Source organism: Tripterygium wilfordii, chromosome 23 (genome assembly GCF_013401445.1).
Source record: "Tripterygium wilfordii isolate XIE 37 chromosome 23, ASM1340144v1, whole genome shotgun sequence".
Lineage (NCBI taxonomy): Eukaryota > Viridiplantae > Streptophyta > Magnoliopsida > Celastrales > Celastraceae > Tripterygium > Tripterygium wilfordii.
This window is the reverse complement of record NC_052254.1, coordinates 11,823,006-11,849,398: the sequence shown is the minus strand read 5'-3', so window position 1 is coordinate 11,849,398 and position 26,393 is coordinate 11,823,006. Positions and strand designations below refer to the sequence as shown.

The 26,393-nt window shown below is 38.9% G+C and overlaps 4 protein-coding genes across 5 annotated transcripts; 1 reads left to right on the top strand and 3 right to left on the bottom strand.

Moving 5' to 3' along the window:
• Nucleotides 1–880: 880 nt before the first annotated feature.
• LOC119993032 (protein NRT1/ PTR FAMILY 6.2-like) lies at nt 881–3,749 on the bottom strand. Its single transcript, XM_038839924.1, has 6 exons — nt 3,461–3,749; nt 3,264–3,366; nt 2,830–3,047; nt 2,175–2,722; nt 1,752–2,092; nt 881–1,617 (listed from the first exon to the last, which is right to left on the bottom strand). Exons 1-6 carry the CDS (start codon nt 3,461–3,463, stop codon nt 1,082–1,084), a joined length of 1,749 nt encoding a protein of 582 aa, XP_038695852.1. The 5' UTR covers nt 3,464–3,749; the 3' UTR covers nt 881–1,081.
• Nucleotides 3,750–7,086: 3,337 nt separating this feature from the next.
• Nucleotides 7,087–7,880, bottom strand: LOC119992818. Its single transcript, XM_038839601.1, has 2 exons — nt 7,526–7,880; nt 7,087–7,400 (listed from the first exon to the last, which is right to left on the bottom strand). The coding sequence occupies exons 1-2, from the start codon at nt 7,878–7,880 to the stop codon at nt 7,087–7,089; spliced, it is 669 nt and encodes a 222-aa protein (XP_038695529.1).
• Nucleotides 7,881–9,959: 2,079 nt separating this feature from the next.
• Nucleotides 9,960–11,587, bottom strand: LOC119992817 (pentatricopeptide repeat-containing protein At4g21065-like). Its single transcript, XM_038839600.1, has 2 exons — nt 10,150–11,587; nt 9,960–10,099 (listed from the first exon to the last, which is right to left on the bottom strand). The coding sequence occupies exons 1-2, from the start codon at nt 11,585–11,587 to the stop codon at nt 9,960–9,962; spliced, it is 1,578 nt and encodes a 525-aa protein (XP_038695528.1).
• Nucleotides 11,588–11,734: 147 nt separating this feature from the next.
• On the top strand, nt 11,735–25,944 carry LOC119992622 (putative ATPase N2B). 2 transcript variants are annotated; one of them, XM_038839411.1, is made up of 14 exons: nt 11,735–12,286; nt 12,901–13,037; nt 13,135–13,277; nt 14,264–14,406; nt 14,788–14,867; nt 15,184–15,441; nt 21,490–21,600; nt 21,811–21,933; nt 22,392–22,513; nt 22,593–22,662; nt 23,084–23,176; nt 23,907–24,034; nt 24,699–24,840; nt 25,578–25,944. In XM_038839411.1, the coding sequence occupies exons 1-14, from the start codon at nt 11,887–11,889 to the stop codon at nt 25,692–25,694; spliced, it is 2,067 nt and encodes a 688-aa protein (XP_038695339.1). In that variant the 5' UTR covers nt 11,735–11,886; the 3' UTR covers nt 25,695–25,944. The 2 variants fall into 2 exon arrangements, with proteins under 2 accessions (XP_038695339.1, XP_038695338.1); XM_038839410.1 differs by having other exon boundaries at nt 11,736–12,286; nt 14,261–14,406.
• The last annotated feature ends 449 nt before the right edge of the window (nt 25,945–26,393 follow it).

Here is a 26,393-nt window from a genome sequence, read left to right as displayed (position 1 = left end):
TCCAATTCCCTTGTTTGGATGGTTTATAAAAAATTAAGGAGAGAGTTTTGAAAGGGATTGAGATAAAGATTTCATTAAAGGGAGGGATTTGGAGAGAATTAGAGAGAAGATTCCCTTCTCTTCCATTCCCTTCCCCCTAAATCCCTCAATCCAAACACACTATATATCTCAACTACCTTTATTCGCGATTTGAGCTGGTAACGAGTAGGCTGCTCTCAGGCCAGTTCCACTAAGTAAGGCTGGTAGACTGTTGCATCTTGCTTTTCATTTTCATTCTATGTTGAAGCCACTCCAATGGCCAAATTGATTAGATTATGTATTTAGGGCTTAGAACCCTTCTTTACCAATCTAGGGACCCTCTTGAAGGACTGAAGTTGGGCGGTTGTATTTTACTATTTTTGGAGTCTGGTAGAACAACCAGCAGTTATTGCATGTAGGTACAAAGTTCATGGGACAGAGCCCGTTTCAGAGTGTCTTTCCAAAAAATCACATTTGTAGTGCTCTCTCATACTTGTCACTGGATTGAGCAAAAAAACTTTTATCTGGAAGTGAAAGGAAGAAACCAGACATGGAGGGTAATAAATCCAAGAAATTGGTTGGTCTTAGGAATAATTCATACTCATGTTCTTTGTCTTCCTCGGTTAAAAAAGGTCCCTTGTCTGAAATTCCAGATAAACTTTCATTGGTAGAGAGTCACTGTCTAGACCCTCTAAAGAGAACTTAATGAGTTCTAAACCAAGTGTTTTGTAGCCATCGACAGTAGTGACTGCATTTCTATTGATCATGCACCACTTTGCCCATCACTGATTCGCCTAATCCTAGTAGTGATCTTAGTGCCAAGGGAGCATAAATTCATGAAAATTAACAAGACATCACTGTCTAATCTCTAAGAACAAAAGGGTATGTAAATCTTTTCTGAACATCATAGCATCAACATATATACAACAATCATTTATGATCTTACAATCTTGTGCTTTTTCAAAGTGTAATTACCTTATCCAATTCCAATAATAAGCAAAAACTCACAGGTACAAAAAAGAAATGACACACATAAACTGGTAAGTGATCTTATGACTCAAAACTAGCACTTCTCGACAGCCGAGGGGCTCTTCTTCCCCACAATTTCCATCTCCGAAACATGCTTATATGCTCTACGCCTGTACCACATGGCGCTAACAAGGAATAATCCGAAGTTAATGAAGCTTAATATAGCTAGAAGTCCATAGAAGCAATCAAGTCTCCCTTTGTTGATGTTCTCACCTACCCAGCCTTGTCTACCTCTAATTCCAGTAACGCTCTCCACGATGGAAACCAACAAGCTACTAAAGAAGAATCCAAGTGAAAGAGTTGTAAGGAAGATGCCTGTGCTCATTGTTTTCATCCCTTTCGGTGACTGAGTAATGAAGAAATCTAGCTGGCCTGTGTATATGAATGCTTCCCCACTGCCCACAAGGAAAAATTGTGGGATCAGTAGGAAGACGCTTATTGGCAGAACTTTCGTGGTCTGACCAGCTGATTTCGCCACTGATAGACGTTTCACCTCAGCGAGTGCTGCAGCTGCCATTCCAACTGTGGATAGGAAGAGACCTATGGTTATTCTTTGTAAGTTGGTGAAGCCTGCGATATATAAAACAAAATATGATTTCTCTAAAAGCTCATAATCAATTATTCAGTATTGGTAATGGTAAGGGCATTCAGGAGTGGACAAAGAAAATGATTAGTAAGGCTTCACAAGGAGCAAAACATCATACCGGGTTTCCCTTTCCAGGTTTTCCAAAGTGGCATTATCAGGCGGTCGTAAACTGCCAAAGTGATCAATATGGCTCCTACAAAGAAGACAGTAAGTGAGCCAGCGGGGATTTGGAAGCCTCCGATCCATCTCTTCATAGTTGATGCTTGTTCCACTGAGAAAGTGATCATCTGTGCATATGTTGTCCAAAAGATAATTGTTGTTGCCCAAATGGGAATCAGTCTGACCATCATTTTCACTTCCTCTACCCTTGTGACCTCACATAGTTCCCAAGGGTTTGGAGCTAAAGATCCATCATTTCCATAATCTCCTTCCGCGATAACAGAGGCTTTGTCCAAGAAACTACGGACACAATGAAATATGAATCATAATTGAGAAAACTTCATGAGTGAAATAATGGAGAGCAGAGACAAGAGCGACTCACTGTAAATGATCTGTGTGACGGATTCTCAATTCCTCAGGGTAACTCTCATATAATAAGGTGATATCAGAAGGCACTTGATGATGCCTCTTTCTTCTAGCTGCCATGACAACTTGGGAAATATGGACGATAGGACTTCCCAAACACTTTTTGTACCTGTATCTCTTGGTTCCAGATAAGAATATCAAAATAGCAACAAACATTGAAATGGAACAAATCCCATATCCCCAGCTTCGACCCACTTCATCTTGAATGTAAACAAGCACTGTGACTGCCATCAAAGTCCCTGTGCTAATTATGAAGAAGAACCTATTGAAGAAGTAGGCCATTTGGGTATTTTCCTTCTCGTCTTTCTCGTCAAACTGGTCAGTTCCAAATCCTGACACACTTGATTTTAGGCCACCAGTTCCGAGTGCAATCAAATACAATGACAGAAAAAGGACTCCCTTTTGGAATCCACTTGCTTGTTTGCAGGTAGCATCTTCACGGCCATGGCACGGAGGTGGACGCAGCTGAGGAAGTTTAGATGATATCGCTAACATGCTGGTTCCCTAGCCATGTAAGATATTGATGAAGAGAATAAGAAAGAAAAAAATGAAAGGAGAAAGGCATAGCTATAAACTGATTGATGAGGAAGTTTGAGAACTTCAGAACTTACAAGAGTTTGGATGACAGCAAAGATTGCAATTGTCTTATATCTTCCTAAGAAAGAATCAGCAAGGAATCCGCCCAGTAAACAGAGCAGAAAAGCTGTACCCATGAAATTAGTCACAATATTGGCAGAAGTTGCACTGGGCAAATGCATCGTTCCACCCAAATATGTCACGAGGTTAACTGCTATTCCCATTGTTGAGAGCCTCTCGCATATTTCAATCCCTGGAGAAAATCTCCTTAGTTTAGTATATTCAAAGGGAAATTCGTTAGCCACAAAGTTACTTCCATTTGAGCCAACCCAATATAGCCTCACACTTTCTATCTGGCACTGCTTACAATCATTTTCTTTATTGTAGAACTTGGATGCATGATCAAAAAATGGGATTATTGATACTAGAAGGAAAAGAACAAAAGGAAAACTTGCAGTTAGTAGTAAACCTAGGCTCAGAGCAGCAGGTACCCAACCACCAGTTTTAGACTTGTCAGCAGGGAATCCCTTGTAGTCTACAGCATCAACAGCAGACCAACTCATCTTCTCTTCCTGCCAGCAGAATTGAAAGGTAACATAAATACCATATGAAAAAAGTTCATACTGAAACTTTTAGACATTCCTTATTAAAGCCAAAGAAACAAACCATGTTTTCAAAGTTTACTTCAATCGAGCTAGAACAGAAGCTAGAATGTTCAAGTTACTACTAGGCAGTCTCAGTTCACCTAATCATCTTACAGTCACCTTCACTATGATACTTCTCTCTTTGTTATGGCATTGCGAGGGATCAGGTTTATAAGACTGTAGTATAGGAAAGTTGTGAAGGATACATCGTTTTATAGTTTCTCTTCTTCAAATTTCAATATAATTTTTGCAAATTTAAGGAGACAAAGATCATTGGAGGGCAAAACTAAGGAAAATAGAATCTGGAACATGCACCACAAAAACAAGCTTTCTATTTAGGTGCCTTTGCTGCCCCACAGCAGGGCTCCATATATGTTGTTTTGTTCTCTTCCCCACTGTAGAAGAAAAGAGAAATCAAACATCTACCCTTTTTTATTTTCTTGACACTACATACAAGTAAATTCATTGTATACAATAATGCCATAAGGCCTTTTCTATATAATGACATATCAACCACTGTGCACAATTGACACAACACTATGTATTTTCTCTCACAAATCGTTTTCATCCGGGAACTGTCATAGTCATTTCAATCTTCTACGCGTGAAGCAATGATTTGAACTATTGAAATTGGATTGTAATGGAATCAAGAGAAAAGAAAAACCAACCTGGCTTGGTGAGTAAATGGGGTGCATTGACAAGATCTGGTATTGCAATTCTGTTTAAGATCTCATCAGCAACTCAAACAATGCACTGCAAAGAGCAAAGGTTATATGGATAAAATTTTGAGAAGGAATATATCTACAGTTCAAATGGATCATTTTCAGTCGACAATGTATTCATATGTCAGAATGAGTAACATACTAACATGGAAAAAGCTGAAGTTGTTTTCGCAAGAGGGAACAATTGCCAGTTCTTATCAAAACCTTTTCCATCGCTCATGATCTCTAGATCATGCCTTCAAGGAAAATGAAAATGGCGAGAAGACTAAAGGCTGCAACGTATTGCCAATCTAGTACAAATATGTCTTCATGTTACTTGTACTAGGGAAATACACAGACAATGCATGTGGTTCAATAATTGCAAGAGGTACAAAATAAAGAGAAGGAAAATTTTAAACCAATGGTAGAAAGTATAGCCACAATCTTCCTTGGCCCCTCCACTACATGCAACCAACGGATCAGTTTACATACCTTTTGAATGGAGTGCACTAAAATTGACATCTGACGTTTCCTTTCAACCCCAACTATTTCAGCTCTCTCTTTCATCATCATCATCATCTGAGCCTTTATTTCAAAAGTTTAGGGTTGGCTACACGAGTCTCTATGAGAACATCATTAGAAATCCACCATATGTATTTGTTTTCGCCATTCATTTCTATTATGGATCATACATTCATCCACTCCTATTAAATTCATATAATTTCTTATAACTTCAAGCCATGTCTTTTTAATCTACCTTGCTGCCTCCTACTCTCATTCCTCCTCACTGTTGCACTGCTATCTCTACGTTGGACATGTCCATACCATCTTGATCGATTTTCTCGTAACTTATCTTCAATAGGTGCCACTCCTACTTTAGATCTAATGATCTCATTTCTTATCATATCTTTCCTAGTGTGACCACACATTCAAACGAAGCATTTGCATTTATGCTACATGCATTTTTTGGATATGTTATCTCTTGATAGCCCAACACTCACAATCATACATCATTGCAGGGCGAATAGCTGACCTATAGAATTTTCCCTTCAACTTTAAGGGAATTCTCCGGTCGCATAACACCCTAGATGCACTCTTCCACTTATTCCACCCGTGTTTAATCCTATTAACTATATCATCACCTATGTCACCATCTTCTTGGAAAATAGATCCAAGATATTTAAAAACCTTACTTTTTGTTACTTCTTTCCCATCTAGTTTAATTACTTGTTCGTTCCTTTGCCTACTCTTACTAAACTTACATTTCATATATTCTGTTTTAGTCCTACTTAGTTTAAATCCTTTAGACTCTAATGCTTGCCTCCATATTTCAAGTTTTGAGTTAACTCCTGATATTGTCTCATCCACTAGAACTATATCATCCGCAAACAAAATACACCAAGCTATATATCTCACCTTGGATATGCCGTGTGAGTTCATCCATCACTATAACGAACAGGAACGGACTTAGTGCCGACCCCTGATGTAATCCTATCGTGATGGGAAACTCCCCTGTAACTCCTCCAATAGCCCTAACACAAGCTACGACTCCTTCATACATATCTTTAATCATAGTAATATAGCTAGTCGGGACTCCTCTTTTCTCTAAAATCCACCACATTACTTCCCTAGGCACCCTATCATATGCCTTCTCCAAATCTACAAATACTAAAGGGAGGTCTTTTTCCTTTTGTCTATATTTTTCTACACTAGTAGAAATATTGCATCCGTTGTGGACCGTCCTGGCAATTGTGGACCGTCCTGGCAAAAAACCAAATTGATTTTCGGATATCGTGGATACCGATCTCATTGTCTGTTCCACAACTCTCTCCCAAACTTTTAATGTGTGGATCATAAGTTTGATGGTCCTATACTTATTACAACTTTGAATATCACCCTTTGTTCTTGTATATGGGTACTATGGTGCTTCTCCTCCACTCATTAGGCATCCTACGAGTCTTAATAATTTGATTAAATAACCTAGTGAGCCATACTATGCCTACATCACCTAAGCACTTCCATACTTCAATTGGAATTCCATTCGGTCCCATGGCTTTACCCCTTTTCATTTTCCTTAAGGCTTCCTTCACTTCAGTCTCCCTAATACGTCTTACATACCACGGATTCCTATTTTCTCGAGAGCTATGGAGATTTTCAATGCTTCCTGCGTGCCCGCCATTAAGCAATTCATTGAAGTAATGTCTTCACCTCTCATTAATTTCTACATCTTTCACTAAAACTCTATCATCTATATCTTTGATGCATTTTACGTGATTTAAGTCCTTGGTTTTCCTTTCGCGTGTTTTAGCTAACCTATAAATATCTTTTTCTCCCTCTCTTGTATCTAACTTGTTATACAACTCAATACATGCCTTATGACGTGCCTCCCCTATAATCTTCTTGGCTTCTTGTTTGGCCACTTTGTAAGTTTCATAACTATTCCCATCCATACTAGTTTTTAACTTCCTATAACATTCTCTCTTAGTCCTAATTGCTTTTTAACATCCTCATTCCACCACCATGTTTCTTTGCCTTTAGGTATTGGACCCTTTGACTCACCAAGCATCTCTTTTGCTACTTGTTTGATACAATTCGCCATCTCTCCCCACATTGACTTTGTTTCCCTAACTAAACTCCAATTTGCATTAGTAAGTAATTTTTCCCTAATTTTAGATTCCACCACCTAATTTTAGGCTCTCGTGTTACTTTACTTCTAGAACCTTTCTTAAAACAAATGTCAGCCACTACCATCCTATGTTGAGAGGTTAGACTCTCCCCTGGGATCACTTTACAGTCCTTACATAGTCTCCTATCTAACTTTCGCATAAGAATGAAATCTATCTGACTAGCATTATAACCACTCTTAAATGTAATCAAATGTGACTCTTTTCTTAAACCAAGTGTTTACCAGACACAAGTCATATGACATGGCAAATTCTAAAATAGTTTATCCAACCTCATTTCTATCCCCAAACCCATACCCCCCGTGCACACTATCAAAGTTTTCACTATCTCTCCCTATATGTCCATTCAGGTCTCCTCCTAGGAATATTTTCTCTCTAATTGGAATGCCCTGGATAATCGCATCAAGGTTCTCCCAAAATTGTTTCTTAATGTTTTCATCTAACCCTATTTGTGGGGTGTAAGCACTAATGACATTAACTATCTCCTCCCCTAGCAATAGTTTGGCTAATAAGATCATATCGCTTGTTTGTTTTATCTCCACAACATTGTCTTTTAGTTCGCTATCTATTACTATACCTACACCATTTCTATTTCTATCATATCAATTCCAGTGTACCATAACTTATAACTTGCGTTTTCAATCTCTCTAGATTTCTCTCCAACCCATTTAGTCTCCTGTAGACACATTATGTTAACCTTACGTCTAGTCATGGTGTCAACTAATTCAGTTAATCTCCCTGTAAGCGACCCTATGTTCCACGTGCCTATCCTAATCCTATGATTATGATTATGGACTAGCTTCTTTACCCTCGACCGTCCAAAGCGGGGGAACCCTTGCCCATTTCTCACCACATCCGGACGCCAATGCGGCTCGTTGCTTACGGGGAACACCCTAGCATGCCCTTGCTCATTTATCACTACATCCAGGGTTCGATGTAGAGCAAGAGTATGGAGGCACGCCGGTGCCAGCCCTTGCTCATTTTTCGATGCACCCAGGTTTCGATGCAACGCCTCGCAAGTAGGGAATGCCCTAACGATAGTCTCATTTAGACTCATGTTCATGTGTTTGGTAAATTTTTACATTGGCCGCCAACCTACCGCAATCCTCCTCCTTCATCTGGGCTTGATGCCTGATTATGTTGTATTTATTGGGTTGCTCTCAACTTGTAGTCATTCTGGGCTAGTTGACAAAGGAAAACAGTACTTTGATTCCATGGCAGAGAAGTATGGCATTTTACCTAAAATAAAACATTATGGATGCATGGTTGATCTGTTATGCAGGGCTGATTATGCCATCTATACATAATCAGACACCTCTTTTGCTACTTGTTTGATACAATTCGCCATCTCTCCACACATTGAGTTTGGTTCCCTAACTAAACTCCAATTTGCATTAGTAAGGAATTTTTCCCTAAAAGCTATTTACTTATCCCCTTTTAGATTCCACCACCTAATTTTAGGCTCTTGTGTTACTTTACTTTTAGAAACTTTCTTAAAACATAGGATGGTAGTGGTTGACATTTGTTTTAAGAAAGGTTCTAGAAGTAAAATAACACGAGAGCCTAAAATTAGGTGGTGAAATCTAAAAGGGGATAAGTATATAGCTTTTAGAGAAAAATTACTTACTAATGCAAATTGGAGTTTAGTTAGGGAAACAAACTCAGTGTGGGAATTTATTTCAACTCTCTCTTTCTTCTTCATTTATGTATAGATGGCATACAGTCTCTTTTTTCCTTGAAGTGGTGAAAGCCCTCTCATTGCTTTGTTAAAAGTTCCATTGGTTGCTGAAAATGCCTCAGTATACATCAATATATGGAGGCAAGAAAATTGGTTAGTATTCGAATATACAGTACAGAGCACTTATTTGTAAAGCAAGATTCTCTATGGACCAATGCAATAGAAGTTCCAGTATTTGGGAGATGGGGACCGGGGAGTCTCACAACTTTACATATTCCTATGTTGTCATTGTCAACTCTAAAAAAATCTCCTGTGAAAGAACAAAAAAAAAGAAAAAAGAAGCTTGCTGAATCCACCAAGGTGAGCCTACAGTACCTTGAACCTGAAATATGAAGGAATAGAACAAGAAGGGTAGCACTAGATCGTATAAATATATATATCTACAGCTTAGACAAGAGGATTTTCGAATGTATCCGAGTAAGAAGGGCTGTGCCATTGGAGTACATCAAATATTTCCCCTGATATAGAGTCCCAAAGGCTGCATCACTAGTTCAAATGGTCGAACCACTCACCACCCAGCCTAAAGGCAGGGGTTGGAATCCAATTTCCTCGTGAACAATCAAAAGAAGACATATACAGAGCCAAAGCTTAGACAATTAAAATGGCAAGAAAATTAGCGAAAAATACCATCGATGCCTGTAGTACAGTCACTCAATGACATCATGCAAAGGGCATCACGTACTAAAATCCTGATATCACCCTAACACACATTAGCTGGTAGACAGGATTTCACGTGTAAGGAAATCCCCTTTTTGCTATGCGGGTTCAACTAACTTCTCTCTCTTTTGTTGAGGACTGAGAAGGTAGGATCGTCAAGAAAGCATGCTCTTTTCGAGAGTTATGCATGAATCATGCTGAGAAAAAAAGCTTCTTCAACCATTATCGTTGAGCAGAGAAAACAAATGAACATGGCCTTTCGGTGATCAACAGTCGCGTGATCGATAAAGATCAGATTTTTTGTTATAAGCTCAAAGTCAAGAATCATTTCGTATTCAATCAAGAATGAAATATATTGATTACTTCATAAGTTTATTAAAAAATTGTATATCAAAAAGCACAAGTAATTCCAACAAAACAAGGTTATTGATTAGATTCTCAATGAAGGCATTCTCAGACTGATGGTTTCCGAAACATCTTTTTTTTTGGTTAGTTATCCATTAGCAAACCCCATCTGAAACAAAAAGAGTGAACATCCATAAAGAATCCAGTTAAAGAAGAAGCTTCACCAATTTTCCAGATGATAAATTCAGCTGCAGTGTCGACCCTCATTGCTGCCTGTCATGATAATTCTTCCAGCATATGGTTCCTCATCTACCTTCTTAAATGCTAGATAGATTTGAAGTTTGGTGGAAAGAATTCAGAGAGCTAACCAGCTGAAATGTCGAACAGTCTAGAGTATCAAGCTTGGGATCCAGAACTATCTTTCAGTGAACCATCACGAATACAAAATTCTCCATGCAAACAACCTTCCAGGGATTCATCATGTAGTTCCATTCGGTTAATGCAGTCATAGTATCTTCCAGTAACCATATCAGAAACTGTACTTGGTCACCAAAAATATCCATAGTTCATCACCAAAAATCTTTACATGAGCATAGACCATCCTTGAAGTAGTGAAACCGGTTTCTGTCCCTCACCACTATTTCTCGATTATAAATTTTGGATATGAATTTAGTAGCAGAATGGCAATCAGCACAAACTCGCAAATTCTTCACAAGCCGAATTGGAGTTCCAGGTGGTGTCTTAAGAAGGGCAAAAGCAATAGCGATCTTTTCACTATGCCGATTCAAAGCGTCTTCCTTATCTTCTTCATTTATATCAAGCATCACCTCTGATGTAGAAGCAGCATATCCAGCCCTCTTCATCTCCCTCCCCATCTCATCCATCATCTCAAAAATTTCTTTGTGCTCTTTATGCGATTTATCTCCAGCCACAAATTCATACATTTCATTATCTATTTCGATCATTGTGCTCCCTGGGATCTTTCTCATCCCTTGCTCATCCATTTCCTCTCTAATCTTGGTTTTCTTTTCCCATTGGAGCATTTTTGCATAAATGTTGGAAAGTAATACATAGCTGGACTCATCCATTGGCTCATTTCTAATTAGTTGTTCCGTGATGCTCTCTCCAAGCTTAAGCTCCCCATGAGCACGGCAAGCATTTATTAGAGTTCGCAGAATGATTTGATTTGGCTCCATGGGCATATTCTGAACAAATTCCAATGCTTCTTTAACAAGTCCAGCCCTGCATAACAGATCAACCATGCATCCATAATGTTTTATTTTAGGTAAAATGCCATACTTCTCTGCCATTGAATCAAAGTACCGTTTTCCTTTGTCAACTAGCCCAGAATGACTACAAGCTGAGAGCAACCCGATAAATACAACATAATCAGGCACCATCCCGGCTTCTATCATCTCCTCGAACAAAGAGATAGTCTCTAAGCCACGACCGTGCATTGCCAAACCAACAATCACAGAAGTCCATGAAACAATTGTTCTTTCATTCATATTTGTAAACAAGTTCAAAGCCCTATCAATATCACCACACTTTGCAAACATATCAATCAGCGCATTACAAAGCTCAACACTTTTCTGAACCTTCTCTTTCTGGATATAAGACTCCACCCACTTGCCAAGCTCAAGCGCCCCCAAATCAGTACATGCACTCAGAACTGAAATCATGGTAATCTCATCAGGTCTTACACCCACAGTTTGCATCTTCCTGAACAAACCAATTGCATCTGCGGACAACCCTAAACGCGCATACCCGCCAATCATCGCACTCCAAGTCACCGAATCGTCTTTTGGCATTTCATCAAACACCTTTCTTGCCATCTCAACGTTTCCTTCACAGCAGCAATACATGTGAACCATCGTGTTCTGCACGTGAACATCATTGTCAAAACCGAACTTCAACACAGACCCATGAACCGACTTGCCCAAATTCAAGTCCCCAATACCCGCACAGGCCTTCAGCACAAAAGGGTAAGTGAATTTATTTGGCAAAACACCACATTCTCTCATAAAATTATACACCAATACAGCCCTTCCTTTATAATCACCCGTCTGAGCATAAGCTCTGACGATTGTATTGTACAGAAACGTATCATATAAGGGAGTATCCACCTCCGGTGAGAGCAATATCCGTGAAGCGTAATTGATTGCATTTAAATCAGACGATGTGGAGGCGAACTTTGTGAGGACCAGAAGATTGTTCTGGAGTCCCGATTTGAGGAGGTGGGCGTGGACTTGGGTTAGCTTCTCGAAGGTGTTGCAGGCTTGAAGAAGAGCTAGGCAGCTCTGCTCTGCTTCTCTTTTCCCGAATGTTCGGACCAGGCTCGTTTGGGACTGCATTTTCATTCCCCAAGGTCTCTCAACGGCCACATTTCTGCAGGAACCGGACCGGCCCTCCGGGTTTGACGGATACCCAACGACGACGTTTTGGTCCATCAAACGAAAACAAAAAATCCACCTGGGAGGTTCAAAATCGGCCACGTCACTCACGTTTACGTCTTTCTCCAAATCTCGTTTCTTGTCTTCGACCTTTTGTTTCTGGACCATTAACATCAGAAGAATTTCAATCTCGCGCGATCGCAGAGAGGGGGAAAATGAGAAGGTTATCTTGGCTTCTTAGTCCAGGGTTGGTCCATGGAAGATATTCCTGTAAGTCTCGTGTCAATCCGGCTCGGTTCTACTCCGATCCGTCATTCCATAAGGCCTCGGGTAATCTCTCTGACATATACAATACATAGACGAGTATTTATATGCATGCATTTCTGTTCGGTTCCCGTTTTCGTCATTCAGTTGCATATTATCTTGTTCGTTCATATTCTGTTTATTGAATTATTTATTTATTGCGAACATTCATGTGTGATTATTGAACAATTCGATTTCATATATGGATGATTTACTGTTTGGTATAGCGGTGAACGTTGTCTCGCTTGTAATTTAGGGCGAATTTGATTTAATTTAGTCTTGGTCCGGCAGGAGTGCTAAGATTTTCTAGAAGGGAAGTCATGACTCCTCATGATCTATCAATCAGGGATAGATTTTCTCTAACGTACCTGATTGATACTCATCCAATCTATCTTTTGAGTGTATTTTATCGGAATTGATATTAGATGAAGGGAAATTGTCCTTATCTTGGCTGCTCTGTTTTTTTTTGGTTGCATTTTGTAAAATCTTGCACACATATCTATTTGGCTATGTCAGCCATGGAATTATGTTTTTGTCTCATTTGGTTTGTGTTTCAGTATTGCCCTAGCACTTTCTTTCATCTTGAAATTTCTCAATGCCTTTTCCGTAATTGTGATTCGGAATACGTAATTTTCCTTCAGGTCCATTAATGCACTATAGGAATTTAGTTGATCAAGGGAAGCTACAGCATGATCCTTACCAGGAAAGAGTTGCATCAGAATTGGAAAAATTATGTGGAAGGTTGGAAAAATATGAGCAAGACATGGAGGAATATCATGTAAAGTTTAGATTCCACATTCTATGATGCTAAATATTTATATTTCTGATGATGCTTCAGTGCCTCTATGTTTGTTTACAGTCTTAAAATATTGTAGGCAAAGCTAGCAATGTGGGAGGAGAAGAGGGAGCTTGAGCGACGCAGACTTTTGATGGAGGAAGCTGAACAAAAGCAAGAGGGAGGCTTGTGGACATCGGTTAATAAGAAGCGCAATGGTCTTCTAGAAAGATGGATGTTCCAGTAAGGCACTCTGGTATACATCTTTTAGGATCAGTTGTTTATGTCATGTGGCATTCTTACTATAGTTATGCATATAGCACAAGTATATGATATATCTTGGAAGTTGCGGCCAATGGTTGCTGCTACACATGGTATACTTTGGCATTTCTATGACCACACCATCTTTACTGTCGCCACCATACCGTTATCCTTTTACCTCCATGATTATTGCTTTTCTTCCTTTTGCTAATTTTCCGATAATGCCACTTTGAGGCATTCACCAGGATAATAGCATATAGATACTTTCGGATCACATGATTAGGCTGCATATGTCGTCATCATCATCATCATCTGAGCCTTTATCCCAAAAGTTTGGGGTCGGCAACACGAGTCTATGAGAACATCCATTTTTGGGGAAAGGAGATAAATTTGAAGCATACTTGATATTTTAAACGTGTTTCAATAAATTTAGTTTACACACAATAATACTAATTCTTCAATAAAATTTTCTATGCCAGTGCATGCATTTTAAGTAAATCGATAACTATTTAGTTTTTACAGTTTTTTGTGAGTCTCACTGTAGAAACTGCATACCCCTACAGCATTGCTGATGCTAAATAGCCTAAATTATCGTTAGGAGTAACAGACAACTATAATATATCAAGAAAAGGAAGGAAAGGAATTAAGAAAGGTCCCACAGTCGTTTGCAGATAGAATTTAATCCATAAAGAATAATATAAATGTCATCCACTTTATTCAAAGTTCAGAAACACGTTCCATGAAGCTTGACTAAAAGATAAGTATTTACTTTTCCTTTTATCTTTCCAGGTATATTTGAACACTGTTAAAAAATTGTTGGTAGATTGTCTGTCCCAGTCTCCTCAATTACATCTGAAATTCATGGGTGCATACATGATACATTAGTTTGAAATCATATGTTGCTTTCTTCTCTGCAAAACTTACGGTAGTCATATTTTGTGTCAATTTGATTTTTCTTGACTCAGAAGAAAACCTGAGAATGTAGAACCTGGAGTGGGTAAATGGGTTTCATATCTCAACCGAGAGAGGAAATTGGATTCAGTAGTTGGTCGCCGCCCAACTCTACCTCCATCTCCAAAAGGATTGTATATATATGGCAACGTTGGTAGTGGTATATTTCTCATCTCTATGTCTCAAGAGACAGTTGGAATATAAGTAATTGGTATCTGATTGAGCCATAATTAGAAATTTTGTTTTGCCATCCGAGTTCATCTCTCCAGGAATCAATTCTATTATTCTTTCAGAGATTATATAAATTGCAATACAGAGAGTTCTTCTTTCGTTTGAACTCCTTCCACACTAGAAGGCACCGTCCCACTCAAAAAGTTTTTGTTGTATCTATGATGGATATATGCCCACTCCCTGGTCCCTGAAAGAATTATCTGTGACCTGCCAATAGGGACACAAATTCATCTAAATCCTTACTATGTAAATTCATCCAAGTATATTGCTTATATTAATATCATTTGATGAAGAATTTTTCTGGGTACAGGAAAGACAATGCTTATGGACATGTTTTTTGCTGCCACTGACGGAACTGTTAAACAACGGAGGAGGCTTCACTTTCATGAGGTAAATTCTAATTCTGATTTTCGATAAGATCTTCCTTATGTCCACCATCCTCTAGTTCTTCTTTTCCATTATCAAAAAACATCGATGTGCTCTCCAATACAATTTAATATGGTGATAAGTTCATACTAACATTCATTGTGATTTTACTTTCTATAAATGTATTAAAGTATGCTACATTATTGATGATACAGGTTTTGTCTCGTTCTCCCTTAACTACACTCACAAGTCACACCCCTCACCCACCCTCAAATATGCACTTTTCAGCTAGATACGACTTTTGGGAAAAATCAGTTATGTTTTTCACTCACAATTACAGGCTATGCTGAAAATAAATGAACATATGCATAGGACTTGGAAAAATCAAGTGGAGGAAAAGTCATTACAATCAAGCATATCAAGCTGGATTATGAATCTGCCGTTTGATGTAAAAGTTAAGGAATGGCTAGCTGCAGAAGAACGATACAAAAAAGAAGTACAGATGAAAAACATTCTTCCTGCTGTAGCAGATAAGTTTCTAGTGGACCAGCAAGCAGATCGAAGAGGAGCTAGTGTTCTTTGCTTTGATGAGATACAAGTAAGACGAAACATGTGTTGAAACATCTTGTTTAGTTGATATTTTGTGCTTAGATCTATTACAGATAATGACATGGTTCATTATTGGTGCTAGTTGGGGAATCATCTTTGGTATTTACCTTTTGAATTATTAACAATTTAGATTAACTTTAACAGCAAGTAACAATTCCTCCACTTGACTACAGCCTGACCTTCTTAAGTGGTACATTGTTAAAGCTTAGATGATCTAGACAGTTTTTCACCGTTCATGATCTTGTTCTGTGCTGCTGATCATTATTTGTGGTTGTGGATCTTACTTTCATGTACTCGACTTGATTTCCTGTAGATAATCTCTTAGTTCTGTATTTGTGTTGGCACCTCCTTATTACTTGTGTTTCTTATTGTTACGAGAGAAGCTCTGTCTTGAAAGCTTTCATCTTTTCCATCTTACTTTTTTTCAATATCTTTTACAGCACTAAATACAATCTAGTATATTCTAAAATACATGTACAATGACTCAATTACCCCCATATATTCTAACACCCCCTTCAAGTTGGAGCATAGATATCAATCATGCCCAACTTGTTACAAATATCAGTTATTCGGCTCCCTGGTAGAGCTTTAGTAAATATGTCGGCTATTTGATCCCCAGTTCTAACATGGTTAAGACGAACCATTCCTTGTTGGAGTTTCTCTCGAATAAAGTGACAATCAACCTCGATATGTTTCGTACGCTCATGAAACACTGAGTTAGAAGCAATATGAATAGCTGCTTGATTATCACACCACAATCGCATGGGAGTCGAGTCTTTCATACCAATTTCCTCAAGCAAGTGACGCACCCACATAAGTTCACAAATAGATTGAGCCATGGCTCTATATTCAGACTCAGCACTCGACCGTGCAATTACATTTTGTTTCTTACTTTTCCATGATATCAAATTTCCTCCAATAAAGACACAATAACCTGTAGTAGACCGTCTGTCTATAGGACATCCCGCCCAATCAGCATCAGAGAATCCTTCTACTCCAAGATTATCATGATCTTTATAAAGAAAACCACAACCTGTTCCTTCTACTCTACTGTGACCACGATTCCTATAAACAATACCTCGACCTGGAGCACCCTTAAGATACTTCAAGATATGAATAACTGCATCCCAGTGAGATGCTCGAGGAGATGACATAAACCGACTAACCACACTTACTGGGAAAGCAATATCTGGACGCGTCACTGTAAGGTAATTAAGTTTCCCAACTAATCGCCTATATTGTTCTGGATCAGCAAGTAGAACACCATCTTCAGCAGCCAGTTTCACATTAGGCACCATAGGTGCCTCACAAGGTTTAACATCAGTCAAACCTGTCTCACTAAGTATATCAAGGACATATTTCCTCTGAGATATGAAGATACCTTGCTTGCTACGTGACACTTCAATGCCCAAGAAGTATCTGAGAGGTCCAAGATCCTTTGTTTGAAATTTAGTGTGAAGAAAGGACTTAAGAGCACTAATACCCATACTATCACTCCCAGTAATCACAATATCATCAACATAAACCACTAGACGAATACAACCGAACTCAGATTGTCTGTAGAAGACAGAGTGATCAAGAGCACTTCGGCACATCCCAAACTCAATGACCACTTCACTGAATCTACCAAACCAAGCACGGGGAGACTGTTTCAACCCATATAATGATTTCCGAAGAAAACGCAACCATGTAGACCTCTTCAAGCAAATCACCATTCAGAAAGGCATTCTTAACATCTAACTGATGTAAAGGCCAGTGATAGATAGCAGCAAGAGAAATAAATAAGCGAATAGAAGCAATCTTGGCAACTGGAGAAAAAGTGTCCAAATAAGCAACGCCATATGTCTGAGCATAGCCTTTTGCCACTAACCGAGCCTTCAAACGGGCCACAGAACCATCGGGATTCACTTTAATAGTGAAAACCCACTTACAACCAATAGCATGTTTGTCTTTGAGGAGAGAAACAAGTTCCCATGTACCATTCTCCTTAAGAGCAAACATCTCATCCTCCATTGCTTGCCGCCACCCAGAATGATCAAGAGCCTCTGAAACAGACTTAGGAACAGGAGTAGAATCGAGAGAAGAAATAGTAGATTGGGAGACAAGAGATAGACTGTTATAAGAAACAAATGAAGAGATAGGATAGGTACAAGAACGTTTACCTTTACGAAGAGTAATAGGTAAATCAAGACTAGCATCAGGAGCAGGAGGATTCGGATCTGGAGATGAAGATGTAGGTGAAGGCTGAGTGTCAAGGTCGTCCGTAGGTGCCACTGGAGAATTCACTATAGATGGTGCCGCAGGACGATGCCAGCTATGTCGAGAATATGTCTGAGTAATAGGAGGACGAGAAGACTCAGGAAGAAAAGGTTGTCCAGATACACGGTAGACAAGAAAATCATCTTCGGGAGCAAAAAAGGAAGCAGAAGCACCACTGACATAAGGGGTAGATTCAAAGAAGGTAACATCAGCTGAGATTAAATATCGACCTAGATCGGGAGAGAAACAACGATACCCTTTTTGATGACGAGAGTATCCCAAGAAAATACATTTCAGAGAACGCGGGTCAAGTTTAGTAACCTTAGGTCGGATATCCTGCACAAAACACACACAACCAAATATACGTGGGGGAAGACAAAAGAGAGGCTGAGAGGGAACCAGAACAGAATAAGGTATATGACCATCTAGAATCGAAGAGGGCATACGATTGATTAAATAACATGCAGTATGGACAGCATCAGCCCAAAAAATCTTAGAAACTTTCATATGAAATAATAAGGCTCTGGCAACTTCCATCAAATGACGATTTTTTCTTTCAGCTACTCCATTTTGTTGTGGAGTGACAACACATGATGACTGATGAACAATACCATTCTGAACAAGATAAGAAGAAAGAGGGTCAGAGAAATACTCTTTGGCATTGTCACTACGTAGAATGCGAAGAGAACCATTATTTTGAGTTTTAATTTCAGCATGAAAGGCACAAAATATAGAATATAACTCAGAACGTTTTTTCATTAAATATAACCAAGTTACTCGGGAAAAGTCATCAACAAAAGTAACAAAATAACGAAATCCAGATTGAGACACAACTGGACAAGGACCCCAAATATCTGAATGAACTAGTTCAAAGGGGGACGCAGCCCGTTTATTGACTCGAGGAATGTAAGACGCCCTATGATGTTTAGCAAACTGACACGCCTCACACTCTAATGGAGACACTGAACCTAAAGAGTAAAGACGGACAAAGACACTTTAAAACATTTAACGAAGGATGCCCAAACTGACAATGCAACTGATAGACTGAGGTAGCACTAATGGAAGCAATTGGTCGTGGCACTGGTGAACAATCAGCAGCAAGAACGTATAGACCATTAGACACACGACCTCTACCAATAATCTTCTTCGTCACCAGATCCTGGAACACACAATGATCAGGAAAAAAATGAACAGAACAATGTAAAGCATGAGTGATTCTACTCACTGATAATAGATTAAAAGGAAAATGAGGCAAGCACAAAACAGAAGATAGAGATAAGGTGGAAGTAGGTGAGGCTGTACCACTACCAAGTACAGGAACATTAGAACCATCAGCTAGAGTAACATTTGGTAGAGTGGGAGAGGATTGAAATGAAGAAAGAATACCTGTATTGCTAGTCATGTGATCGGTGGCTCCAGAGTCAATGACCCAAGCACCGGAGGACGAAGAAAGACATGCAGTTGGATTACCTAACTGAACAAGGTTGGCAGTAGACTAGGTAGCTTGAAACTGAGCAAACCGAGCATACTCATCAGCTGAAATCATGATATGACCATCAGGTCTAGGTGCTATGGAAGAAGGCACAGCCCCAGTAGGAGTAGGCAAAAGACCCTCCTGAGTAACAGCATTGGCAAACCGCGGTGATGGTTTACCATTCAATTTCCAACAATTTTTCTTCAAATGACCCTGCTCTCCACAATAATAGCATGTCCTGGGACCTCCACGTCCTCCATTGTCACGACCCCCTCCACGTACTCCTCGACCACTACTACGACCACCTCTATTACCACCAACTGGTGGTGTCCAGCCCAATAAAGCAGAAGTATCACCAGAACCAGCAGAGACTCCAGATTCTTTACCATCCTTACAGACTTTGCGCAGCCGAGAGAACACCTCAGCTAGTGACGGAAGAGTGGAGCCTGTAAGGATTTGAGACCGAGCCACATCATACTCGGATTCCAACCCTGCAAGGAAGCACTGAACCATGATCTCCTCCTCTTGTTCTTGCATTTTCTTCACATCAGCTATTATGGGATATAAGGTCCTCTTCTCCTCAAACATTCGCTTAAAATCAGCATAATATTCAACTAAGGTTCGCCCCTTCTGATCAGCACGATACAAACCAGATAACAAATCATGAACATGGGACAAGTTCTGCTTGCTGGAATATAGGGACTCCAAATATTGCCATAACTCACAGACAGTATCACAATGCCCGACCATGTCGTCAACAGAATGTTCCATAGTGTGCTGAATCATGGTAAACAATTTATCATCTTCTTTCTGCCATTGAGTCCTTGCTCGAGGCTCTGTTGGTGGGTTTTCAGTCAAGTGGTTCTCCACATCAATGCTTGAAAGATATCTTCTAATCACCCTTTTCCATTGACTATAATTGACACCATTTAGTTTCCTATCAGTAATACGATGCCCAGTGGTGATAATCTCAGTAAATGTCTTCGTCTCACTAGAACCAGCCATGACAAACAGATCAAAGAAATCAGTCTGTGTAATAAAAAAAAACAACCAGAACAACCAGAAATCAATTCACCAGCTTTGATTTTGAGTTGCAAACACTGTCACTAACTTGCAAACACTGTCACTAACCCACAGAAATCACCAGCTTTGATTTTGAGTTGCAAACACTGTCACTAACTTGCAAACACTGTCACTAACCCACAGAAATCACCAGCTTTGATTTTGAGTTGCAAACACTGTCACTAACACACAGAAATCACCAGCACCCACAGAAATACACACAGAATTCACCAGCACTGATTTGGACTTGCAAACACTCTCACTATCCCACAGAAATAAATCACCAGCACCCACAGAAATCACCAGCACCCACAGAAATACACACACCCACAGAAATCACCAGCAGAAATACACACAGAAATCACCAGCACTGATTTGGACTTGCAAACACTCTCACTAACCCACAGAAATAGATCACCAGCACAAATATCTGCTCACACACCCGAATAAAGCCGAGAAACAGAACACACGAAGATTCGCACAATAAGTTTGTGCAACTGCGCAGAAAAAATGCACAACCAGATCAGTCGCACTAGGCACTGAATCTGAGTCGAATCCACCACTGGAAACAGAAACCAGACTCCAGAAACAGAACCAAGAAGAGAGAAGGTGATTGCTTCAACACTTCCAGATAGAAAACCAAAACCAAACAGAAACTTACTTGCAACCACCAAGGCACAATCGCGATCGACGCAATCGGCTCCGATACCATGTTACGAGAGAAGCTCTGTCTTGAAAGCTTTCATCTTTTCCATCTTACTTTTTTTCAATATCTTTTACAGCACTAAATACAATCTAGTATATTCTAAAATACATGTACAATGACTCAATTACCCCCATATATTCTAACACTTATCAATCTCAATTTACGAGCAATAGTTCCTTGTACTGGAAGCAATATGCTGAATGTAACAACTTTTAGTTGTTGTAAGGCTGATCATGATGGAAAATTACCAGTATTTGTAAAAGATGGTGCCATGTTGTAAGATAGAATCAAATGTAGATTGATAGATTTATCAAAACTGCTGTGATACAATTGAAACTGCTCTCAGAAAGCCTAGATTGATTGAAATGAATCATATGTTGATAGCTTAGAAACCATTTTGTTGCTTTTGGATTTTCATCAGTTTGTGATTGCATTAAATAACTGCCTTGTTTGATATAAATCCTGTTACTGATAAATTGAAGCTTATTCATTTTACAGCTTGTTTATGACTTATAATGTCTTGTTTTACTTTACAGACTGTTGATGTATTTGCTGTTGTGGCCTTATCTGGAATTTTAAGCAGATTGTTAAATACCGGAACTGTTCTTGTGGCCACCAGTAACCGAGCGCCAAAGGACTTAAATCAGGTGTGTTTTTTACCAAAGCATGCAAAGGGCCTTGATGTGAGTGGACTTCAAATGCATGTGGATTACATGGACTATGATTATCCTTGTTTGCTATGCATATTTCTCAGTCTATTTGCATTAGTTACATGTGAATATGATGCGTAGTGTTTGTGAAAGGATTCAAAGTGGGGATAGGCTGTGCTAATTTGGTGCCTGCAAATATTGTCACAGGATGGCATGCAACGTGAGATCTTTCTAAAACTTGTTGCTAAGTTAGAGGAGCGCTGTGAGATCGTTCCAATTGAAAGTGAGACTGATTATCGCCGTTTAATAGCACAAACATCTGAAGACCAGGTAAACTATTAAGCACTTCGAGCTGAATTTGTTGATGCCCTTTTATTTTCTTCATAACCGTTTTAACCCACCTGTTATCTTCATTTGATGGGTATCTTGACCTCAAAAGGCTGAGAAGACATTCCTTGGGGTTAGGAAAGCTGAAATTCCCATGAGATACTCCTTCAATATTTGAATGGGTTTTACCCGATCACAGTTCAGCCTGTAGACAGTACATTTAAGTAGAAAATTAATTTCAAGGGCAGCTCAATGCCTTATTGTAAGTGTCAGAGGTCCCCAGTATCTCTACATTGCAGAGTGTCCATGAGTTGAACGGATGACGATGAGGTACTGGAGCATGGTCACTGCTGTGCAAAGAATCCTCATGAAGTGAAAATGATTTAAAACATGTCTGCATATATGTATCCACCATTCTACCTAATGTCTGAACTCTGAATGTATTTTTCGCGTTTCTGCAGGTTCATTATTTCTGGCCTTTAGATACCACTGCTGTGAAGGAGTTTGAGAATATGTGGCGTGAGGCAACAGGTGAGTTGGGAGGAAAAATCACATCTACCACTATTCCAGTGATGTTTGGGAGGTAATAAGCCACTTCAATGATATAAATCAACTTGATTTATTTTGGTCTTGTTTAGTGACATGTTTCTGTTTAAAAACAGAACATTGGTGGTTCCTGAAAGCTGCATTGGAGTGGCGCGATTCACATTTGAGTATCTATGTGGGCAGCCGGTATTGCAGTTTGCTTTATGTGTGAATATCAGTTTTTTGCTACTACTAATAATTATTCCTGAAAGTCCACATTTCTATCCTTCACTGCTTCTAAATTCAAGTTATTGTTAGGATCTATTTTGTCTCTTTCTTTTGGAGGAGCTCATTTCTCCCTTTAATTGAATTACTGTCTACTGACTATATCCTAGTGACTTAGGAAGGCTTAGGTGAGTAAATCCCTTAGTTAAGTAGTCATGGCCATGGTGAGATAGGTAATATTCAAACCTGTTTTCTACACCATAACACACTCTCGCTCTCAGCCAGGTAGTTGAGCTTTTTTGTTACTCAGATGCATCTTTTTGGGGAATTCCTTCGCACTAAGTAGTGAGGTCTCTCCTTTAGTCCTTTAGTACTCTCTTAACTTTCAATCATTTTTCTGCAGGTAGGGGCAGCCGATTATATTGCAGTAGCACAACATTTTCACACTGTCTTCATCTCTGATATTCCAGTAATGAGTATGCAGATACGTGACAAGGTATCACCCTGCTTTTAACACTAACTGGATTATAATTTAAAACGAATAAGTCGACCTGGTCTACGAATCTATTCTAACTTCAGTATTATGCAATGACATATCACTTTGATGCCAAACATATTCTTGGGCAATACATGCAACAAGACCAATGGAAAGTTCTTGATAAATCACAACATCGGACTTCTTAATATTTCAATAAAGCTGCTTGCAAACCCTAACCATTAGTATCACAGATAACAGTGATCCCAAATGTACAATGGAAGGGGCTGCAAAGAAGAGATGTAGACACTATTAGTTGACATTTGACAATCACTCTAAACCCACAGTTAAAGAGGATTCAATTCCCCTTCTAACTTCTAGCGAGGAGTTTACAATCAACCAGTTAGTTGCAGGTCTGAATCCCTCATTCCCCAAAGTTGAACAGTCAAAACAAATCCCTTCCAGCCTACATATAATCTTCCAGACCTCTGTTTGCATTGTGTGTATATAGTATCTATTATTTATGAATCCCATTTTGTTTTTCTCCCCACCTCCCCAAGTTGAACATTAAATAGAAGTCCGTTACAACCTAAGCTAATCTCCCTGACCTCTGTTGAATTACAAATTGCCCTCGTATTTTCTGTTACATATGATTACTCTTTTTTTTTTTTTCCTGTAAAGATTACCAACTAAGATTTTGGAGTTCCACGTTCTTACACATCAATAACAGTTTTTTGGGTTCACTTCTCAGGCACGTAGGTTTATTACCCTCATTGATGAGTTGTACAACCACCACTGCCTCCTAATTTGTTCCGCTGCTTCGTCTGTTGAAGATCTATTTCAAGGAACCGAAGAGGGAACTCTTTTTGATTTGGAAAGGTATTTTGTTCTGAGATGTCTACCGTCAAAGCACATAGATATGTTGATATTTCTGTATTCTAAAGTCGGCTCTCGATCCTGCTGTTTGATTCCTAGCTGTTGTATTTTCAAATTAGTTGCTTTTCTTCCTCTGCATAGCTAAAAAGGGGGATTTGGCTCCTTCATCAGAAAAGATTTTGATGTAATTGTGGGAACTTTTCTTGTTGCATTCAAGGGGAATCATGATGAGCAAGCTTATTCTTTTGGTTTCCTTTGCAGACGGACTTTGGTTACTTGTAGAAGAAGGATTTAGGTTGATACTTAATGGGTTCCTCAGGGAGTGTCTCCTTGATTTTATAATTTTTATTTTTGATAACATCATGATAGCCATTGAATACAATCAAGTTTCCTGATCTATTTTTCTTTTAATTGATTGACAAATGTGTTTCTTATGTATTATTATCATGGTCCCTAAAACTGGACGGACTAATTTTACAAAATTACCCGTGTAGAAACTTGGATTTGCAATGATTTTGCTTTTACCATTTTCAAACATAACCAATTTGCTAATAATATCAAGCATAAACTAATGCATGCTTTCGATGCCATGTTTTGATACTCTAGTTATTTGATGTAGAATGATGTGTCAATCGCCTAATGAGCAACTTTGTCTTTTTGTTTCCAGTTTCCAATTTGAAACGGAAATAGAAGGTGGGAAACTTCGCCGAAATGTTTTAGCAGAAGGAAATGTTGGTTCTGGAGGTGCTCCAGCTGGCATAGTTTCCATGCTATCTGGTCAAGAAGAGATGTTTTCCTTCCGTCGAGCAGTAAGTATTCTGCCTTTCATGAACACACGTTTGTTTTTGTTTAAAATAAACTTTATATGCAAGCATATTTTGAATACAGATCAATTGATTAAACATGGTAAGGATTAGCTTTTTTATCAACCCTTGCTTACATTGAGTTTTTATTCAATAAGTCTCATCGGTGACAACTTACTGGTATTTTTTGTAATTGATTTTATTGGTTTAGAACATTAACGCCTGCCAGCACAATGTATATTCCACGACTTTCTAAGAAAGACATGGCATTGATTTCGTATATGACATTGGATCATGATCTAACTGGATAGTGCATGTGTATTTTTAAGATAATCTGATAAACTTAGCATGGGTAGGGAAAATTATTCCAACTCCTTATTGCTACCGTCCTCAGTGATGTGACTGTATTCCTTACCAGAATAGCTTAAGAGATAATATTTGTCGAGTACTTGAGACCTTGAGGGCATGATATCTGGCACTTCTCATTGACAGCTATTTACATATTTGCTTACATTTACAATAGAAACTTGGGGAGAGCTGCATGTTATCTGAGGAGCTGACTTTATTTAGACCAACATTGCATCTAAAACTTCTTATTATCTCTCACGTTCATGATTTGGGCAATGTTACTGGTTATAGACCGATGAATGATGATTAAGTGCATATATCTATCTGTTTTTGTATAGGAGGAATAAGTGAATTGGTGCAGATCTCATGCTTGACAGAGAAAACTTTCTTTGTAGGTCTCTCGCTTAATTGAGATGCAGACAACTTTATACTTGGACGGTGTTCATACCCTTCATCCTTATTTCCAACGTCGGGAATATGCAGATAATTGTGCCAGTATCTCACCATCTTAAGCATCATTCATCATTGTGAAGAGGCTATTCATGCTACTTGATTTCTTATTAGCCTTAACCTAGAGCTTGAGAGCAATCAAGGTATAGGAATTGCATTTTACCAGTTAGAGTTACCAATTTCATTGGGAGATAGAAATTTTCGTTTTGAATTGTGAAAGTGGATTATAATAAATGTGGGTTTCGTTAGACCATAAACTACACATCTATGAAATTTTTTAAATAGAATGAAATTTTTTTGTTTATCTAAGTATATACTGGTGCATAGTGCAACTTCAAACTGGGTGTGGATTGTTATGGTTTGGTTTGTCTTTCTTTGACGTGTTTGAAACCTGTAGTTTTTTCTTTTCTTTTCTTTCTTGAGAAAAAGGGAAATTCATTAGATCAAAGAGTAAAATACAGCCAAGGCATTACAAGCAATAGGGACTTGTTCTACAAGAGTGACCGAGCCAGTAGAATTCATTCCTTGTTGTGCCAGCGAACCAGGTAGTTGAACTTGATTGTTGACCATTGGAGTATGAACCATATCACACTGAATATCCTGTTAAAGGAGAAACATGATTTCCACACACAACCATAAGGAGTCAGAACAATCCTTTTGTGCCTTCAAATATCAGAGCATCCCATTCTAGGCTAAAATAATGACAATTCATAGCAATTGCCAGTTCAATCAGCAAATAAGTTTCTTCCCGCCAGAGAGAT

Excerpts from the sequence above, each read along its gene's own strand:
- LOC119992622 (XM_038839410.1), top strand. The coding sequence starts at position 11,887 with ATGTTCGGACCAGGCTCGTTTGGGACTGCATTTTCATTCCCCAAGGTC. Across the intron at positions 12,287-12,900 it reads GTCATTCCATAAGGCCTCGG|GTCCATTAATGCACTATAGG; the intron begins GTAATCTCTCTG and ends ATTTTCCTTCAG. Across the intron at positions 15,442-21,489 it reads TTTGCTTTGATGAGATACAA|ACTGTTGATGTATTTGCTGT; the intron begins GTAAGACGAAAC and ends TTTACTTTACAG.
- LOC119993032 (XM_038839924.1), bottom strand. Across the intron at positions 3,048-3,263 it reads ACCTGCTGCTCTGAGCCTAG|GGATTGAAATATGCGAGAGG; the intron begins GTTTACTACTAA and ends GATTTTCTCCAG. Across the intron at positions 2,093-2,174 it reads CGTCACACAGATCATTTACA|TTTCTTGGACAAAGCCTCTG; the intron begins GTGAGTCGCTCT and ends TTGTGTCCGTAG.
- LOC119992818 (XM_038839601.1), bottom strand. The coding sequence starts at position 7,880 with ATGAGTCTAAATGAGACTATCGTTAGGGCATTCCCTACTTGCGAGGCG. Across the intron at positions 7,401-7,525 it reads AGTTGACACCATGACTAGAC|GTATAGTAATAGATAGCGAA; the intron begins GTAAGGTTAACA and ends GAAATGGTGTAG.
- LOC119992817 (XM_038839600.1), bottom strand. The coding sequence starts at position 11,587 with ATGAGAGAATGTGGTGTTTTGCCAAATAAATTCACTTACCCTTTTGTG. Across the intron at positions 10,100-10,149 it reads CAAGGATGGTCTATGCTCAT|TTTCTGATATGGTTACTGGA; the intron begins GTAAAGATTTTT and ends GACCAAGTACAG.